This window comes from Asterias amurensis, chromosome 12, assembly GCF_032118995.1.
Source record: "Asterias amurensis chromosome 12, ASM3211899v1".
Classification (NCBI taxonomy): domain Eukaryota; kingdom Metazoa; phylum Echinodermata; class Asteroidea; order Forcipulatida; family Asteriidae; genus Asterias; species Asterias amurensis.
In genome coordinates, this window is record NC_092659.1 from 5,301,980 (window position 1) to 5,322,875 (window position 20,896).

A 20,896-nucleotide genomic window follows, 5' to 3' on the forward strand; every position below is an offset into this window, starting at 1 on the left:
ATGACACATTGTGAGAAACGGCCCCCTCTGAAGTTACATAGTTTTTGTGAGGAAGAAATAAAATCAGCTTAAGCCTTTTATTATGCATCGGAATGCACACAAAGTAATGCAACAAGGGTGTTTGTTTTTATTTCATCATTCCATTGCAAATTCAATGACCATTTTCAGCACAAGCTTTCACATGTTTTATTTTATGCATAATGTTGGGATACACCAAGTGAGAATACTGGTCTTTGACAATTACCAAAGGTGTCCAGTGCCTTTAACGGAGAAGTAAACGCATATCACATTTACGGCATACGTATATTAAGTTTGTCTTTCCTTGAGAAAGTTTACCTGAGATCGTAGGTGTAATCTGTTCTGGTGGACCACTACATGACTGAGGTAGAAGGACATCTGTGCTAACACCCAGGCGGTTAACCACCAGACTGCTTGCATAGTTTGTGACACTACCACCTTGGAGAACAAAAGATGAAGTTCGCAGTTAGCCATGGAGCTTCAATAAAATGTGTCAATTCTGTTATACAAAGTTGTCCTGTATGCAACACCGTGTAACTGCAAATCTCATTTGAACAAGGAGTTAAGCCTACTTTGGGTAAGTTTCTTCAAAACTTTGGAGGTTAAATACTTTCCAAAGCTCCGGTACATGAACAAAAATATATATATGGAAGAAAACATTGACCTGTTCTTGACTGGAATAATATTCTAAGGAGTATGTTCAATGTCATCGGATTTAACTTTGAGAATGTTTTTCATTTTGGAATTATGCTTACAGACAGAATAAACCCCTTTTAACTAACCAAGATCCTGGGGCCACTCCAGTGTCCCCGTCGCATTACAGAAAGGAATCGGTGCCATGAAGCCATCTAAGATGATGACGTCAGGAGCACATAATCCAGCGATGCAGAATTTAACAGAGAGTGACAGCACAAAATTCCGATTGTTTGATGTCTTGTCAATGGTGAATGAAATCGAGACTACATCACTAAGTGATTCTCTGATCTGCTTGCCCCACTTATAACTACAAGAAAAACAATTAAAGATAGTATTAAAATCATTGCATGGAGGAATAGTACAGTAGAAATTGTGTTGGCCCTTTTTTAAGTGATTGGTGTGAGCTTTGGACTGCATTGATGTAGCAGTTTGTTACTCGCTTGTGTTACACCTGTAATGCATGGTTTTGTATCGAAATTGGTCGGAGTGCTTGTTAGTTTCCTCTGTTTGTCAGTTTACTGGTCCCATGCTCTGCTTGTGGTTTAGCTTCCACACAAAAGGGTCCCTATTAAAAATTGTTGCACGCAGCGATATATGGTTGCCGAACGACCTCTCCACCCAACGGTACTGTAGGGTTGCCGTTCAACTGTGCAGTATCGAGTCAGACTTGACCCAGACGCAATTGTGTTCTGCAATTCGAAAGCGCCGATGTCGAAGTGCTTTTAAATGAGGACAATTTTGTTCTTCTAAATCGATTAAGAAAGGGGAATCCTTAAAGCAAAATCTAAATTGTTGGTGAGGATTTCCATTCTATACGTTAGAAAACAAAAATGACGGGACTCGTCACAGTATGTAAAAGGTGTGTCCTGTGCAAAAAGTTGAGCTCTACCAGCACAAATACCGACATACTAATTTTTGTTTGCATGAAGTGGGAAAATTACGTCATGCTCTCATATAATTTAAGAGTGACCTTCTCAAGGCGAATAGGGCAAGTGAAATTTAGTTTTGCACCAATTTTACCTTAAGAGTGTAATATTGAAACTCCAGTTCTCAAAGCCGACACTCGCAGTCAGTTCACATGGGTCTACAATCAACCATGCCCGTAAAGTCTGAGTGGTACTGCCTATGTCTGCTGATAAACAACACTCTACCCCGAGGCATGTATCAGAATACTGGCAAACTCCACCTGATGGAAGAGCAGGTAGTACAGGCAGATGGGGACACACTGGAAATAGAAAAAGCAAAAATGTGACAATTTGTTCAAGAACTGATTTAACAATCTTCAATATATTTTTTACAGATTTTGTTTTATAAGTCCCTCTAAACTTTCGGTCTTACATCTCTCGATAATAAAGACTTGTTTTTGGAATAAGCACAAAGTCTGTTGTAAAAGGTGCATTGAAACGAAAAGAGTGGTCATCGAACTAACTTTAATTAGCCCAAAATAGTAGCATGGTTTAGGTCTAGTACAATACACCCCTAAGACTTAACTAATATTTTATAAACACGTGGCTGTAAGCCTAATTAAAATAGTAAAACAAAAAGCAGGACAGTTCTTTTCAGAACTGAGAAGTCTCCCTAATTCCGAAAACCTACTCCGCTGCACTAGAATATACAGCAAGACAGTTCTGAGCTCTAAAGAACCAAATAAACCGGGTAAGTAGATACACACATGGTGTTACCGAAAAAAATAAAATATAAATTAATATTTAGATTTTTAAAAATGGTATTGCCTTTTTTTTCTCACTCAAGATCTCCTAAAACTTATTGGAAACCTTACCAGTGGAGCTACTCGTCTGTTCTACAAGACATGGAGAAGCTGAAACTAGACGTGGTGGTAGTCCCAGAGCCTGCGCAAGAACGTCTAATCCGGTATCTAAATTGCCCAGATGGGAAATTGAAGTCAACCCTAGAAAGAAAAACAATAAAACAATGTTTTTTCAATAGGTGTTAGCTCCAGGCAAAGATTGGGCAGGACGCTATTTTTGGCATGTACGTCGTCGTATCAACATTTTAAGAACTTCAGAGTTGCCACACTTATCGAGTCCTCGAGTCCTTGAAATTTAAATCCAGGGTTGGATATCACGACGAGTTAAGACTAGTCTTAGGACGTGTTATCTGTCCAAACATTGGACTAGCCTTAAGCTAAACGTATCTTTGTGAAATCGACCCTTGCTTTAATATAGTATTGACACTTTAACAACTGAGAGTTCAAGCACAAATTCGAGTGTGGAAATATGTTCATATCATTAAAATACAATACCACAATCACTTTATAAAGGGTTTTGATCCCTTTTTCAGAGCAAGAGTTTGGCCATTACATAAATCCCTAGTCACTGTGAATGATGTTGTATGTAATATTATATTTTTCATGTAGAAGTTTTAGTTTCACTATATCTGTCAAGTTTATAGTGCTAAAATAGTTTTCTTATCCTTAAACAAAACTTTTTCGGGACATTGTTTCACTCATTTCTCAAAAAGTACAGCACCTAGCAGCAAGTTTGATTTTAAGGGAAGCTTTCTAACCATCATAATCTTCAAACTGTGTAAAGATTAATGTAAATCTCTGGACATTGTGTTTTGTGTCATACAAAAAGAACCCAAACCCTTTAAAAGAGAGATTCATGTCTTAAGATATTTTACCTGGTAACTTTCTCCATGAGATTGATCCATTGGAGTAGCACTGAGGGAGTGGAGATATTGATTCATCCAGTAGAACAATTCGACCTGTGCAGACATCACCCACACATGCATCCATAGATAGACTCGATGATATCATGCCATCCAAAAGTTCCAGCTTGAATCTATAAAGCAAGACATTATGCACATGCGGTTTTATTATAAATTGAGAAGTGTAGATGGCCTTAGCTTTCGATCCAAACCGGACCTTCTTCAAAGGCATAATAAAAAAGTACAAACAAATACACATCCATTTGTAGCAAAAAGGATTACGGGAATGTATCCAGAAAAAGCGTGAAATTTATAGCCAAATTTACTAATTTATAAACATTGGGGGCTATAAGGATCAAATGAGAGTAAATTGGTGAGGACAAAGGATGGTCAGTATGAAAGGGTGTATAACTGGACCATAAAAGTGGTATTATAGTTATTACAATGCGGGGAAACAGGAAATGGTAGGATTAGACATATTTTGCGGTTTTATGCAAATTTTTACAAAGCACTTTTTTGTATAAAATACTTTGGCAACAAAACCCCCCAGAATCTTACATGAGTGACACAAAGTTTCCGATGGTGATCTCCTTATCGACACCAATGTCCAGCTGTGAGAGTGATTTGCTGTACTTCCAGTTACCAAACTGTAACCTCAGCTGACCAAGGCATGGATCAACCACCATTGAGGCACTGAAGTTGTGATTAAGTGGTCCGAGGTTCACATCAAGGCAGCACTTTATTCCAAAACAGGACTCCAGGATTCCACAGTGCGCACTTGAGTCGAGGTTGACAGGAAGCTGCATGTCAGGACAATCTAAAACAGGAATTACTCATTAATTTTATATAGTGCAATTTTTTTGCGGTGCTGGATATCATTTGATAAATAAAGGCTAAAATAATGTAATGACTATTTGTCAAAAACGGCATTAGCACCTTTACAACTTTTTGAGATATCTAGCAAAAAAGACTGCCCGTGGCCGCCATATTTATGTCACCACGTACTAGTTAAGGAGATATTTAACAAAACAGGTCCAAAATAGCGGCCATTTTGAGTTCCAAGATGAAGTGCAACTTCTGGTGGACCCTCGACTAAACATTCTTGTATTGTGTTCTTTAACCACGTGTATAGTTTCATGCTTTTAAGGGAAAGTGTTATCAGCTAAGCCGTCCCACTACTGACAGTAACTTCTGAATTGTCAACCAACCTCTGAGGAAATCTGTTTGGCTCAAAAATATGTCCCTTTTGGTTAAAAAACTAATTAGAAAGCAAGGTATAGTGAGATATTACGTCTGTAAGACTGGATCCCATTCGGGTTTACACACGGATCACCATTGAAGAAGTCAGGGTCGATGCCTAGATGATTTAAGAGTAACTCAGTTGCTCCCTGGACGATTTGTCCGGACACTGTTTGTACGAAACCATCAACTGTGAACAAAGAAAGGAAATGTGTTAAGGTGTCAAAAACAATGCTCTATTAAACAAGGCATCATTCACCTGAGATACAATAAAAAAGCTTTTTAATGGTTAAAGGCACAGGACACATTTGGTAAATGTCAAAGTAATATTCTCACTTGGTATATCCCAACATATGCATAAATTAAAATAATCTGTGAAAATTTGGACTCAATTAGTCATCGAAGCTGCAAAAAAAATAATGAAAGAAAAACACCCTTGTTGCACAAGTTCCTATGCTTTCAAAAGCTCTTTAATGCTTAAAAAAGGTTTCAGGCCCGTAGTCTTTCAATATGCAAGTAAGAAATTACTTCTTTCTCAAAAACTATGTTACTTCTCAGGGAGCTGTTTCTAACAATGTTTTATACTGTCAATGTTTCTCCTAAGATCATTGCTCGTTGCTGAGTGAGTTTTTGTACCAAAAGTAATTTTGAGTAATTACCAAAAGTCTCCAGTGCCTTTAACGAAACATAATTTGCTCAACGCCTGTAAAAGAGAGATCGTCAATTCCAGCTTGTTGTTAAATAGTTGTCTGGCAGCACAAGGCTTGTAAATAAAATATTACACTACAGCAAAGAAAAGCTCTCCTTTTGAACAATATTGTCATGAAATGAGTTGTCATATTTTGTTTAGTTACTTTTGAGTGAACTGAGTACAAACTGACCTGAGAAGTTATAACTACTGAAGTCTTGATTGCAAACCGGGATAGGTATGGTCTGCATAATATCGATGTCGGTACAAACTTCATCGATGCAGTACTCTAGAGTCAGGTCTACTTGAAACTCGCTGGACTCATCGAGTTTGGTGATGGAGTAACTAGAAAACAAAAGGCAATAAATGGCAATTAATTACGAGTGACGATGGTTAGTTTAAGATAGTTAGAATAACATAAACCTAGGAATAACTACCAAAATAAATCAAAAACATTCTTAAGGTTTTTTACACATTGTGATTTCCCACAAATTCTGCTAAAGACACACAAGATAAAACTATGAAACCATTTTGACTTCGTTTATTTTGGAAACATTTTTGAGAAACTTTAATGATAATTCAAACTTCTTATACTAATGTTAAAGAATGTTTGCCTATAATGTGTGTGTAAACATCATGAATTACAAAATGTTAACTTTTAAAGAAAGTTGTTTAAAACTTACGTAACATTCATTCCGGGAGCAACTGAAACCACCATCTCTTCACCTATTAGAAAAAAAAAATCATAATGACAAGTTTTTGTTTGTAACAGATTAGACTTTTTGAAAGCACAGTTGGCTTAAAAGTACACATGGATCGAACACACAAAGTAATATTTTGGAAGCAGTAAATATTGAAACAAAAATTGTTCTGACAAAATCTAAAACATGGAAATACTATTATTGTCTTACCCCACTCATATGTAAAGACCGATCCATGAAACATCCAAGTCTCCAGACCTAAAGTGAAGGTGAGGTCACAGGGGTCAAACTTAAACCACGCTGAGGCCGAGACATCAGCTATCTTCAGATCCAAGTCGAGGCAACATCGGAGCTCTGTGCAGGATTCACCAACGATTGAGCAGTTGCCCAGGAAGCCAGTTGCACTTGAACAAACATCTTTGGGGGAATAGAACATTTAAAGGCAGTGGACAGTGGGCAGTGGTAATTACTCAAAATAATTATTATCATAAAACCTTTCTTGTTTACAATTAATAGCGAGAGGTTGATAGTACATTGTGAGAAACCGCTCCCTTTGAAGTGACGTAGTTTTCGAGAAAGAAGTAATTTTCCACGAATTTGATTTCGATACCTCAGATTCAGAATTTGAGGTCTCGAAATCAAGCATCTGAAAGCACACAACTTCGTGTGACAAGGGTGTTTTTTCTTTCATTAATATCTCGCAACTTCAACGACCGATTGAGCACAAATTTTCACAGGTTTGTTATTTTATGCATGTGTTGAGATACACCAAGTGAGAGGACTGGTCTTTGACAATTACCAAAGGTGTCCAGTGTCTTTAAAGAAGTAATTTACGAATACATTATATCATTTTGGGTTGAACAAAGTAAAGGTGACTGGAACGGCACTTGAATCTGTGACCTCCAGTGATTAACGTGCCAGCGCTCTACCAACCGAGTTACCTTTTTTTTAGCAGTTTCACCGATTTTGCAATACCATTACAGGAACATTAAAAATTGTTTTTTTTCTGGCAGTGTAATCACTTAATGTAATCCACCATACCATGCTGACAAACCTGTAGATGTTTGAGATCGATCAAAAACAGTGTAAAACCGATTGCACCTTTTGCATGACATCGATTAAAAAAATGAATAAAGCGATAAACTCCAAACATATATATGGTTTTTTTTTTCAAAAATGAAATTTCTGACAACAATAATTCAAGGGACGTTTTCTACTATCATCATCGTTAGACTGTGTACATTTTGTGTAAATCTGTGATCTCAGAAAAGTTTGTTTTCTTACCAATTATGTTATGTTCCTGTAAGGAATACGACTTGGGAATTTTGGGACCTTGATGTTTCAAAACCAAAAACGAGTTGCTGTGTTAAAAAAGTGTGTACAGAACAACTGTAATTTAACATAAATCCCCAACATACCTAGACTTGACTCAAGTCCCAATCTCATGCCATCGCTAGAAAACTGCAATGCGTTCCCCCAACCGCACGGGACCACTAATAGCTATATATTGACTGCGGGTATGCTTAGGGACCTCCCGCACAAGAACGGGACTTGAATCAAGTCTACAACCTACCTTGTCTGTGATTAGAGCATGCCTTCCCTGATAGGAAGCTGTCTAGATTCAGGTGTCGAATTGCTGCATCGATAGCAAACTGTCCGATATTGCCTCCAAGATATCCAAGAAATCCTGAAACTGTGCCATCTCCTGAATAAAAAGACATTAATGATGGAACTTGAATTGTCATGATCTATAAATATTATACAACTACAAAGTTTTCAGATTCACTCAGAAATCATTAATTAGTCCCTGGCCAGGAAGTTCCCTCGACCAAAACTGTTTAACAATGTTGCCATACCAATACAAATACCGTGCTGAATGTTTTTATTCTCAATATTCACAGTGCGTTTGCGTTGTAAATACCACTTATCTTTTACCAAATACGTACTTTAAAATGCACTATTTATTTTTAAAATGAGACTTTAAAGTTTCAATCAGTTCTCATAATGTCCTATAATATTGTCTGTTTCTTAAATTGTAGCATCAGGAGATTAAATTGATATTAACCTAGTTTACTTTTCTGAAATACATCAGGGTGATACTTTTTTTTCTTCTCTCCCATGTGTATGCATAATGTTTTCTTTATCGTTCTTACTTTTGTACTTTGCATTTTTACCTGTGAAATTAATAAATGAAATAAAATTAAATGGAAATTAAAGACAATGAAAAAAGTAGTACACAGTTCAGTACAACAATGGGGGATAGCCAATGTGTTATTAACGCTCTGACATAAAGGTAAACTATAAACACGTACCGGGAAGAGCAAATGAATCTCCAGTGTTACACAGCGGTATCGGAAGACGGCTACCCTCAAACACAGTCACAGAGTTACATGCCCCATCCAAACAGAAGACAAGTTGTAAATTCAACTCAAACTGCTTATCTACAGTAATCTTGTCAACACGCCACCTATACGTTAATAAGGAAGACACGAACTGTTCAAATGAAAGTATACACCAAAGCTTCTCAAGCTATCAAGTTAATAAAGCCAACGAGCAACGAGCAGAAAATACTACTTAGCAAATTTCTGTCACAACAACATACTTAGGCTTAATGGTTTTTTGGCTAGTAGGCCTTAACAGTTTCTGCTAAGCAATATGTTGTCTGTACTTAGCACGTTTTTGTGCTTACAGGCTTTATGAAATTAGGCCAAGGAAACAAGCTGAAACGGTAAGAATACGAAATCGCTTTGAGCGTTTTACTTAAAACCAAGATCATCAAAGTGTCGATCATATATTTACTAGTCCAAAATCCCCCCACGAACATCAAAGATCTACTCGTGAGTTCTAGAAACTTCCGTTAAAGACACCCTTATAATTAATCCCTAACAATTGCCACTAAAAACACATGATTAACGAGTTCTCAACTTTCTGCATCTCATTTTATCTCCCTCTACACATCAAACGTAGCTACCACAATCTCACGTTTCAAGAGTCTTCTCAATTCATCGTATAAATACGTCATTTTCTACCCCTATAGAGACTTTCTTTTGAGGGGGTCAGGGGCTATATAAATGCATTTAAGTAGACTTCCATGGTGGAAATACGATATAATAAAGGTTTGCGGTAACACCATGTAATGATTTTTGTTCAATTCATCGTATACGTCATTTCCTACCCCTATAGAGACTTTCTTTTGAGGGGGTCAGGGGCTATATAAATGCATTTAAGTAGGATTCCATGGTGGAAATACGACATAATAAAGTGTTGCGGTAACACCATGTAATGATAATCTCTAAATGAGTTGGGGTGGTTCTGACGTTCCGATCACTATGGTCTGATCGTCTTCTGGAGATCAGAGCATACTGATCGAAACGTCCAGTTGAAACCAACTGTTCTTTTCAAAACCATTCCAACTCATTTTGAGATTATCATTACATGGTGTTACCGCAAACCTTTACTATAACTGCAGTTGTTTTTATACAGACTCTACAACCCTGTTTGATCGTGTACAAAGGTATGTTGACAAATACCCTACGGTATGCACGCTGTTAACAAAACGTTAATAGTTTGCTATCTGCAAACAAGCAAGAAACTAATAAGTCAAAACTTAAAAATGGTGGCATTGACTTTTGAGACAAATTTCCCAAGGCAAGATCAATCAATACACAAGAGTTAACCCTTGACACAAAAGTGTGGTGACAGTTACCTCACAGTCAGCACCCTGTTAATAACTTCCTCCCTGTAGTCACCCATAGCATAGTGGAATAAGGTGATACTTTGCTCCCAGTTCTCAAAACCGATGGACAGGTTGAAGTTGCAGGGATCCAAGATGAGCCATGCACTGACTGTACGTGTCACGATCTTGAAGTCCATCTCCAGACAACATTTAATGCCAAGACATGACTCAGTGAGGGAACATGAGAGGAAATCGGGAAGCTGTTCGAGATCGACACCTGGACAACCTTCAGAAGGAAAGGTTTATATTTGGCGAAAAAACACATTTTTAATAATAAGTGTCAAGATTAATTATAAGTGTCTTCAATCGATAATTTTCGATAGGGTTGATTTTTTATTCATTTCAAAACAGAAAAGACCATTGCTATGAAAAAGGGTCACCTGATGATGACCTAAACAAGAAGTGGGCTAATCTGTTTTAATTATGGTTTTTTTCTTCCCAGTTAATATGGTTTATCTAATGTTCTAGTAGTATTAATGTTTTGGTTGGTATTGTCTATAGTCCATTTGTTGTCCTTTTTTTTTCGTTTGTCCTCTGTCTTAGGTTTTCTCGTGTATTGCCCTTTAGGCTTTCTTGTTTATATTTGCTGGATACCAAGTCTGCGAATTGTTGTCTTCGATGTTCTTTGATTGAATTAACAAAAGCTAAGTAATTAGTCTTAAGTGGCCTAGCTGTTAATGTCAGACTGCGGAGGAAGTTCACAAAGGTATTTCACTTTCCCAACAGAATTGAAACAGTGTGCACAATTATTTTCTCGTGGACAACACATGAACATTTTGTGAAACACTTACTGCTTTTTAGGGTGCCCGGCGTTCCTCTATCACACTGTTCGCTCTGGAAATATTGCTAATGAAAATTTAAGAAATTGTTGAATTTGTTAAGGATTAATAAAGTTTAAACCTGTGGTTTTGCAGTCCACACCTTCGTGAGGCTGAACCTCTATTATGGACTCAAGGACAACAGTTCAAAGATTAAAAACAAGTTGTTAAATTTGTTAAAAGAAGTAAGGCTTTTGTTCAGCTTTCACTTTAAAAAATTGCACCTTCACAGATTTTTAAATGGAGAATGGTGGGTGACGTTCACTTTAACATGCATCAGACCGTTATTAATGTGCTTAGAACACATAGCTGTGTTGAAGAATAAAGCAATAACTTTCCTGGATGTTTTCTCCTAACAACACACATTATGGAATTGGGAGAGGTCACTATTGTTGTGGAGCCCCTTTCTGTAGTTTTGGGAAAACCGCTATCGACCTCATTGTTCAGCCCCATATAAAACAGCCTGTGCCCATTGAACTGGCTCAGAAGTATCCAGAGCGTTGGTCGCACCACTTATGTATTTATTTCCAATGTTCACTAATTTACTAAAGGTAAGAAACTATAATTTAGTTCCCCAACATGAGTTTTATTTTTGTCTTTCTTTAGTCTAGTTTCTCTTAAAGGGAAGCGTAACAATATCTTAGAAAGCAAATCATCGAAACTGAAAAAATTAGTAAAGTATTCTTACATTCAATCCATATTTCTCCAGAACTAGTTCAACTGCTGAATCTCCTATAAGACCTCCCAGGTCCCTGATAAATCCAGCTACCGTACCATCGCCTGGCAGTGTGAATGTAACAGCGTTGATGTTGCAGATGGGTATCGGAACCCAGACATGATCCAAGATGGAGGTTGTCACGCATGTGTCGTCAATGCACAGTTCAACATCGAGAGTAACAGAAAATACATTCTTCTCCGTAAGCTTATCAACTGAATAGCTACAAAACAAAATAACACATCAATTAACTTAATAACCAATGACAGTAAAGTTAGTTTGATATTGGACATTGGACATTCACATTTTGTTTGTACAGCGAATATCAATGTTGCTTTTTAGATATTGGATTTTGGACATTCCCGTAGTTCTGTACTGTGCACGTCTATGTACAACGATATTGGATATCGGACATTCCCGTAGGTTTTTACAGTGAATGTCTACCTTGTGCACCAATGTGCGATACTGGATGATGCACATGTTTGTACAGCGAATACCAAGTGTTTTGGAAAATATTCAACACCAATGAAAATGGCAATGACCTATAATCATAATAGCTACATGATTTTGCATGAATTCTCAAATTGTTCTTTTCTGTCTGTCTGTCTGTCTGTCTGTCTGTCTGTCTGTCTGTCTGTCTGTCTGTCAAGCTTATTTCACTCCACTGCTGGAGGAAAGCTTCTTCACTAATTCTCCATCTCATGAGACTCTATCCTGTGCTGTCTGTTGGCAAGCAATGCCCCTAATATGTACAACATTGCCCTAGCTTACCTTAAAGTCACATCATCACCAATCGTTTCCCTTTCCACCTTCCCCCACGTGTAACTAAACAGAGTAAAGTTACGCTCCCAGTTTTCGAATTCCACATGAAGCTGGAAGTTACATGGGTCCACTTTGATCCTAGCATCGAGCATGAGTGTGGTGATGACGAAGTTCAGATTGACACAACACTGGATACCAAGACAGTGATCATCGGTTGAACACTGGATGATGTTTGCCAAGGCGGGGAGGGAGATCATTGGGCAACCTGAAATTGTAGGAAGGAGATAGCAAATCAGAAAGATTAAAAGCACTGGACACTATTGGTAATTACTCAAAATAGTTGTTAGCATAAAAACTAACTTGGTAACAAGCAATGGAGAGCTGTTGATAGTATAAAACATTGTGAGCAACGGCTCCCTCTGATGTAACGTAGTTTTTGAGAAAGAAGTAATTTTCCACGAATTTGATTTTGAGACCTCCGAAATCAAGCATCTGAAAGCACAGAACTTCCTGTGACAAGGGTTGTTTTTTCCATTATTATCTCGCAACTTCAAAGACCAATTGAGTTTAAATTTTCACAGCTTTGTTATTTCGTACATATGTTGAGATACACCAAGAGAAAAGACTGGTCTTTGACAATTACCAAAAGTGTCCCGTGTCTTTAATAGTTGTGAAGACAGAGATTCGAAGTACATAAAAACAAGTTGTTTGCTTGTTTGTAAGCTGTAACAAGATAGATTTAACAAAATGAAAAAGACAGCAAATCAGAATGATTAATAGTTGTGCAAGACAGAGATTCCGAGTAACATAACAATAGTTTTAATTGTTTGTTAGCTGTAACAAAGACATCTTCGTTTGTCTAGCTCTTGCTCCCTTTTAATTGTGCCAAGAACTCGCTTTTCAACTTCTGCAGTAGAGATCTTCTCTTCTCAACAATGTGGAAAGATCCTACACAGATCAGAAATGCCATCTCACTCACCTCATTCAAGACACCCCTTAAAGCCCACCTGTTCCAGCAGGCTTTAAAACCGTTTAATTACTCAGCCTCAGCGCTTTGGAACAAACTGTTCATTTTGGTGCTCCATTATTTATTAATGACATTTGATTGATTGATTGAAACAAGGTAGATTTAACAGTTGAATAATTAAATTAATACTGCACCTGTATTCATTGTCATAGCGGCTGGTAATTCACATGATCTGCCACTCACAACATCCTGGACAAGTATTGAGTAAATCAAAATCAAAATCAAAATGAAGTGTAATTAACTTTTGTCACTAAGACTGAACATGTTCCTTTGTCCTTTGTCTTTGTCTTCCGTAATTGCCGTTTGTTTTCATATTAGATGTAAACAAGATTGATTTGATGCTGGAACTCTCTACCATCTAATATTAGGTTTTGTGTACCACAATGTTCAAATCTCTTCTCAAAAATTATCTTATGTCACAGGTTTTCAAGGACTTATTTTGTTCAAGCAGGGTGGATATGCATTACAAGTATTTACTATTATTTCGGTAAAAATTACAAAAAATTAGCAAGATTTGGTCTTTAAACTCACATCTAAATTCAGTTTTCTCAAAACCAAATCAATTGCAGATTGTCCTACAGTGTCACCAAGCTCCTCTAAGAATCCCCGTACAGAGCCGTCACCAGGTAGAGCCAAGGAGAAATTGTTGTTACAGATGGGAATAGGGATTCTCTTTGCCTCCATGAGGGGGAAGTCCGTAGTCTCGTCGTCGACTTGGAGAGAGAATGCAAGATCGATCTCGTACTCACTTGAAGCATCCAGTTTATCAATGGAAAATCTGATTAGAGTGAGAAAAAGGATCGTTTGAAGTTTTGCATGGTGTGGAGAAATAGGAAGAAACTATACACAAATAGTAACTTTCGGGTACGATTTGGTCTCCAAGAGACTAAACCGGCTCTTTTCAGAGCCAACACTCACCCAAAAGAGATTTACACATGGTTGTACCATGGAGCAATAAACCGCACGTTACTATTTATTTATAGTTTCTTCCAATGTTGGCGTCTTCCTTTTTCAATATCTTTGATTGGGGTGCCAGTCAGAAGCCATACAACTGTTAACTGCCGTATACAAATAAATGTTGATAAATAGAAAAAAATTGATGGGTCCGTTTGAATGATTAGCTAAACAAGATATTTGATACACTCCTCATATTTAACAAACTTACTCCACACTTATCGCTTGTCCAATGGAGAATCTTTCCATCTTCCCCCACTCATACGAGAACAATGAGATGTTGAAGTACCACATCTCAATTCCAACAGAGAGTTTGAAGTCACAAGGGTCGATTTCCAGCCAAGCCTTAGAGCTGAGCTGGGTTACTTTGAGGTCCAAGTTGAGACAGCAATGCACGCTTGTGCAGTGGCTGTTTATACGGCAGGAAAACGCGGACAGGCCAGTGGGAAACTGAACTGGACAACCTAATGATGACGGGAGACAGAATGGATTATTTTAATACATTTCAATTCAATATTTTATTAGTCATGTTAAAAAGTATCGATGTTATTTTGCCTGGTTTGAAAACATATAAGAAAACATCAAAAATACACATCAAAAATACATAGGCCTAAGTAGGATTTGAAACTTTGCACGGGGGAATTACGATATAGAAAGGTTTGCGGTAACACCATGTAATGATTTAACAGTCCATAGGTGTTCACGTCGGGGGAAATACGATATAGAAAGGTTTGCGGTAACACCATGTAATGACTATTTCTGAAATGAGTTGGGGTGGTTCTGAAAAGAACCGTTGTTTCAACTCGACGTTTCGATCAGTATGCTCTGATCGTTTTCTGGAGAAAAATACATAAACCACACCACAACATAGATTCAGTACATCATAGATAAGGATGAAATACAGTGTTAAAATGTACTTTCAAAAACTTGTACGAGATTTTCACCTAATAGGCATCGGGATTTAACAGGAATTGGGATTTAACAGTCCATATGTGTTCACTTTAGGAACAAACATTAAAACTTGTGCTAGCAATGTAATATCTTCTTTTTGCAGAGTAATAGATGTTTCTGATGTCTCATTTCTTAAACGTACCTTCATCATTAGTTGCTGGAGGAAGACTACACGAATCCCTCGATAAGAAATTCTATAAAAAGAAAAATAATTTAATTACAAATAAGTTTTGTCATTACAGTTTGAATGTTGGCCATTGAAATCTAAAAGGCACTTTTGTTGGCCCTTATACAGTTCTGGTTGTACAAACATCAGTTCGTGCTTTTAATGAGCTTGCCGCTTGCCCAGCCATCCTCTGGGAGCCCACAAAAGGCAAGGCTTCTCGTGGGAAAAGAAGTCTCTCCTTCGTAGACACCCTGAAACGAGACACCGGCTTGGCCAGCGCTGAGGAACTATACGCTCCTGCACGCTGGATCGGAACATCTTGACTGGAGCATCTGGACTAAAATCACTGGGCAGGCTCGAGCCCCTACATGGCGCTCGACTTGATGATTTAATGGGAACTAGTGTGTCCTGAGGTTGGTTTTCTTCTGATATTGTTGTACATATATATATTTTTATCCCCTTTGTTAGTTTTTTTAGATGTAATTTTGTTATTGTAATTTCTAGAGACCTCGAGGTGCACTACAAGTTCTAATGTTTTAGTTTTTAACTTTTTACCATTGGCTTAACAATTAGATAACATATAAATTATAAATTCTAATCTGGTTATAGTCACCTTAAGCCCCAGACTGTCCATCACCAAATCCACAGCTACATCAGTTACTTCACCAGCTAAGGTGTCCAGGTAACCAGCGATTGAACCATCGCCTGGTAAGGAGAATGTAGCATTTGGGTTACAGATCGGGATGGGTACATGGGCTCCCTGTAACAGGTTGATCGGTGTGCAGGTACCGTCTATGCACAGAGACACAGAGAGGTGGATCAGGAATTCCTTCTGCGCTGTCAGCTTGTCAACTGTGAACCTGGTCAAGAGAAAAGGAAAACAAGATGTCAAAGATGAGAGCTAATTCTGTCTCTATTTATAATTCTGATTCCCCAATTTTAGAAAGTGGGATTGCCTCTGTTTGCGGGTTTCTGGCAGGGCAATCTTTCCCCATAGTCGTCTGCTTTAATACCCGACTTTTATAGATGAAATTCAAAAAGATTCATTATTACTACATCAGTCGTCTTAAGAAACTTATTTTTCTGTTGTTTATCCCTTTTCTGGTGATCCCATTGAGTTGTTTGTATCTTTTTTTATATTTGTTATAACCATATCCATATTAAGTTTTTTGTACTTGTTTATGCCTCTGAAAAGGTCCGGTTTGGATCAAAAGCTAAGGTCATCTACCCTACTCATTTTATATATACTTTATGGATATTAGTAGCAGTTTATGTTTCCACGCGTTTCTAAACATAAACTTAACATACTATTATATATCAAACCACCATAACTATTCTAGTTTAGGGAGTATATGTTTTTGCCACTATTTTTAACACGATCTAATTTCAAGTCGGCTGACTGTGCAAGCATCATCTTTGTGAATGTGGTTAACAATTATTGTAAGTTTTCTGATCTTGCTTAAAGGCAGTGGACACTATTGGTAATTACTCAAAATAATTACTAGCACGAAACCTTACTTGGTAATAAGTAATGGGGAGAGGTTGGTAATATAAAGCATTGTGAGAAACAGCTCCCTCTGAAGTGGAGTAGTTTTCGAGAAAGAAGTCATTTTCCACGAATTTGATTGCGAGACCTCACATTTAGAACTTGAGGTCTCGAAATCAAGCATCTGAAAGCACACAACTTTGTGTGACAAGGGTATTTTTTCTTTCATCATTATCTTGCAACTTCGACGACCGATTGAGCTCAAATTTTCACAGGTTTGTTATTTTATGCATATGTTGAGATACACAAACTGTGAAGACTATTCTTTGACAATTACCAATATTGTCCAGTGTCTTATACCACCAAAATATTCTGGTGAAGGGAGAAGAGGTGTTTCTCCACTAAAACACGATTTATGTTCAATTAGGCCTTCTGTGCAAGCATCAACTTTATGAATGTGGTTAACAATGATGTCAGGTTTTCCGATCTATGAGTTCTAAGACACTTCTAAAATTAAAGGGTCTATGTTACTTTTGTAGGACAAAAAACACAATGTCCACAGATTTACACTAAACTTACACAGTTTGAAGATAATGATAGTAGAAAGCTTCCCTGAAAATATTACGTGCTGGGGTGCTGTAGTTTTTGCGAAATGAGTAAAACAATGTCATGAAAATAATTTTCGTCTCATGAGACGAAAATTACTTTAATCATTTACAAACGTATTTTCATGACATTGTTTTACTTATTTCTCAAAAACTACAGCACCTCAGTAAGTAAAATTTGAAGGGAAGCTTTCCACTATCGTTATCTTCAAACCCTGTAAGTTTAATGTAAATCTATGGCCATTTTGAAAAGGTACCCAAAACCTTTAAAGTAGTGTTGACTTACACAATGAGGGCAAATTCACTGATGTCCACTGTTCTTTCCACACCCCAGTCATACTCGAAAAGAGCCAAGCTTTTAGTCCAAGATCCAAAACCAACAGACAGCTCGAATTCGCAAGGGTCCAGAACGGCCCAAGCTGTGGTAGATAGTCGAGTGAAGACAAGGTCCAAGGAGGCACAGCAATGGATACCAAGACACTGGTCGTCTACTGTGCAGGTCAGTATGTTCGTTGCAGGTGGTTTGTTCATCAGTGGGCATTCTATTGGATTAAACGGTAAACAATTTATAAGAAGGGATAGTTGTGCAAAAATATGTTTTTTCATTTACTTGCAATGTTCCATTTTTAAGACTAGTATAGGCGTATATACAGGGGCCCAATTTCATAAAGTTGTTATAGGCAGAACATACTGCTAGGCAAAATTCTTTGCTAAGCAAAAATTGAGTGGGGCACCAGCCACAACAATGCAAACTTAATGTAATTTTGGATGGTATCCTGTTCCTGCTAAGCAATGCTTTTCTGTGTTAAGCAAGTTTTTGTGCTTACATGGCTTTATGAAATTTGGCCCAGGTCTACTTATTAAACAAAAATAACAGTAGGCCGAGGCATATATATATCAAGTAGGCCTAAAAAAATAATATATTTTTGTCGTGAGCTTTCTAAGCCATCGTTTTAAACTTGCCAAGAGTTTTTTTCTTAAATTTTTATTTATGTATTTCCTTGGCACTTGTTATTACGATAAACAAACAAAAATAACAGTCTCTGAGGAAGAAAACACAGCAACTTACTGTTCTCTGATGGGGCAAGTATCGCCATGTCACAGCGCTGATTGGTGACAAACTCCTGAAGAATAAAACAGATTTGTCAAACCAAAAAGGAAAATTTTTCTGGAAAAATTCCCAAGGATTGGTACGCTAGATTTATTTGCTCTTCCCTTTTCTCTAATGCTAAAATCAGTTTAGGTTATTGTAATGTTTTTGTAGCAGATTGTACTGCTGTATTGTAATGGCCATGATTTTTTTTAAGTTGTTGCAACCATCTTTGAACTGTCTTGGGGTTGCAAAAATTTATAAATAAATAAATAAATAAATAAATAAATAAATAAATAAATACAAATAAATACAAAATGCTGATGAAGCATGGTCTTGAGTTAATTTAGTTGACCAACCTGGATTCCAAGTTTACGTAGACCAGCCTGGATCGCTAACTCGCCGACGTTGCCTCCGAGGTCCTTTGCTAGGGCAGCAAAGCTTCCATCGCCAGGAAGCTCAAAGGAGGCATTGGGGTTACAGAATGGTATGGGGATGATGGCATCACTGAGGATCGGGATTGGAGTGCAGTCACCGTCCAGGCAGAAGGTCATGTCTAAGTTGATCTGGAAGGATTCCTCGACCTTGTCAATGGTTAGACTGTGAGGAATTTGAAGCAATCGTTTACAAATAGAAAGTTTTGAGAAAAGTGCTTATTTGTTGCAATGTGAACAATCTTTATATTACCTAAAATTAGAAGCTTAATTTACAAAAAAAAAATCATATTGTTTGTACTAAAACTACACACAACAAAAAATACATTTAAAATGTGTTGCCCGATGTAATAAGATTCAATTTGTAAATAAATACAAACCAATATTTTGGTTTTAACCACGAAACTGAAACAGGGTTGGACTTGAACCAGCGAACTCCAGAGTAAAAGAGCTATCCAGCCCTATTTTAGTGGTTTCCCTATTTTGTCACTATCTTTGTTAGGGGGGGGGGGGGTGGTGGCGTGGGTAGTCAGAAGCCATACAACATGTTACTGCCGCATATAGCCAGATATTACTTTTTATGATAAGACCTGCATAAAGCTGCTTAAGAACAAAAAATAGCTCAGCAATAATTAATTATGCTTATTGGAATCTGGTGAGTGGCATCAGAGAGATACACCGATAGGAAAACCGGTGTGGTAGATTTTTAAATAAAGACAAATGTACAAAATATGTAGAAACCGTGGCCCAATTTCATAGAGCTGCTTGGCACAACTTGCTTAGCACAACACATTTATGCTTACCAGAATAAGGTTGCTACCAAACGTACTGTTTTACATGTACAAAATGGAACTGGTTAGTTGTGCTTGGCAGAAAAAACGTAAAGCAATATTTTCTGCTTAAGCAGCTCAATGAAATTACAAAATACAAAACCTTTGCTAATTTTCTTCACCGATTACCTTAAAGACACGGCATTGCCAATGGTGACCTCTTCTTGTTGACCCCACTGATAGGAGAAGATTTGTAGGTCTTTACTCCAACTTCCCAGACCAAGTGACAATTGGAAGTTACAAGGATCAAAGATGAAGGAGACCTGGGTGCTGATTGGGGTGAGTCCTGGGATTGGAAGCTCGAAACAGCAATCAAACCCCAGACACTTCTCTGGAAGAGTGCATATGAGGTTTCTTGGTAGATGTGGAAGTCTGACATCTCTAGGGCAAACTGTAGAAGTTAAAATGATGTTTTTATGAGGTTATAGAAGTGTTTATAGATAGAAATTAGTTACCACATTCGGGGAGAGTTTATTTAATTTGTTTAATTCTGTTTTTCTAGTTTATAATGTATAACCAAACGTGAAGCCAGTTTACTTAAAAAAATGGCGATTCACAAGACACTCTTGAAATGTTGTGGTCAATTTGTCAACATTATTATAAACAACCAAAATACAGTCATGCCTTCTTAGCAGATATTTTGAAGACATTTGTTCATCTTGGTTTTGTATCATCTTGGTTTTCACCTCCATATAAACCTTACCTCTATGCCATCCATTCTGTGTGACCTGCGGTCGAACACAAGGCTCTTGACTGATGAAATTCTACAAAAGACACATAGAAAAATACGTAAATCAGATGGTTGAATATTGGATTTGAGGCAGTGCATGATGAGGTTTCAATGTATTTGGTTTGCGGTAAGATCATGTGTATGTTCTTTTGAGAACTCGTCGTGCTTTATATTCCTGGACAGATTTGTCGGAACTCGGGAGACTTCTCTGCTAACGCGGAGTAGATGGTTTAACTTGTCTTAAAGAGCATTCCAGAATTAACTACAAAGAGGATGAAGAGGACAGTAACTTAATGCTCACTAAAATAGTTTTTTTTTTTTATCTTCGGACACAACTCTTTGTCGACAGAAGCAGTCCAGGGAAAGGCAAAAGTGTTAGTCATCAAAGCGATGTGCCCTCCCAGACCCCGCTAACAAATATAGAAAATAAAAGTATTAATTTGGATTTTTGTTTATCGTACAGAACACTACATTCATCGTAAACAGCATGAAACACCGAACTGACACAAACATTAGTGAAAGATAATGACAATTGACAGAAGCTAAACTCAATACTAACAAAGAAAACCCCCAAAACAGT

At 37.4% G+C, this 20,896-nt stretch overlaps 1 protein-coding gene across 1 annotated transcript in view; it reads right to left on the reverse strand.

Moving 5' to 3' along the window:
• The window catches only part of LOC139945370 (uncharacterized), a 152,515-nt gene that overhangs the window by 67,777 nt on the left and 63,842 nt on the right, over positions 1-20,896 (reverse strand). The window contains exons 42-67 of the mRNA XM_071942719.1: positions 20,290-20,350; positions 19,716-19,977; positions 18,682-18,922; positions 18,302-18,356; positions 17,519-17,774; positions 15,755-16,001; positions 15,118-15,169; positions 14,236-14,488; positions 13,602-13,848; positions 13,205-13,259; positions 12,053-12,308; positions 11,255-11,504; positions 10,540-10,594; positions 9,719-9,974; positions 8,325-8,479; positions 7,586-7,717; positions 6,223-6,429; positions 5,995-6,037; positions 5,505-5,656; positions 4,676-4,813; positions 3,943-4,201; positions 3,358-3,518; positions 2,495-2,623; positions 1,735-1,939; positions 801-1,021; positions 337-456 (exon numbers count right to left, since the gene is read on the reverse strand). Coding sequence (XP_071798820.1) covers positions 337-456; positions 801-1,021; positions 1,735-1,939; positions 2,495-2,623; positions 3,358-3,518; positions 3,943-4,201; positions 4,676-4,813; positions 5,505-5,656; positions 5,995-6,037; positions 6,223-6,429; positions 7,586-7,717; positions 8,325-8,479; positions 9,719-9,974; positions 10,540-10,594; positions 11,255-11,504; positions 12,053-12,308; positions 13,205-13,259; positions 13,602-13,848; positions 14,236-14,488; positions 15,118-15,169; positions 15,755-16,001; positions 17,519-17,774; positions 18,302-18,356; positions 18,682-18,922; positions 19,716-19,977; positions 20,290-20,350 — 4,468 coding nt within the window. The remainder of the gene's footprint in view (positions 1-336; positions 457-800; positions 1,022-1,734; positions 1,940-2,494; positions 2,624-3,357; positions 3,519-3,942; positions 4,202-4,675; positions 4,814-5,504; positions 5,657-5,994; positions 6,038-6,222; positions 6,430-7,585; positions 7,718-8,324; positions 8,480-9,718; positions 9,975-10,539; positions 10,595-11,254; positions 11,505-12,052; positions 12,309-13,204; positions 13,260-13,601; positions 13,849-14,235; positions 14,489-15,117; positions 15,170-15,754; positions 16,002-17,518; positions 17,775-18,301; positions 18,357-18,681; positions 18,923-19,715; positions 19,978-20,289; positions 20,351-20,896) is intronic.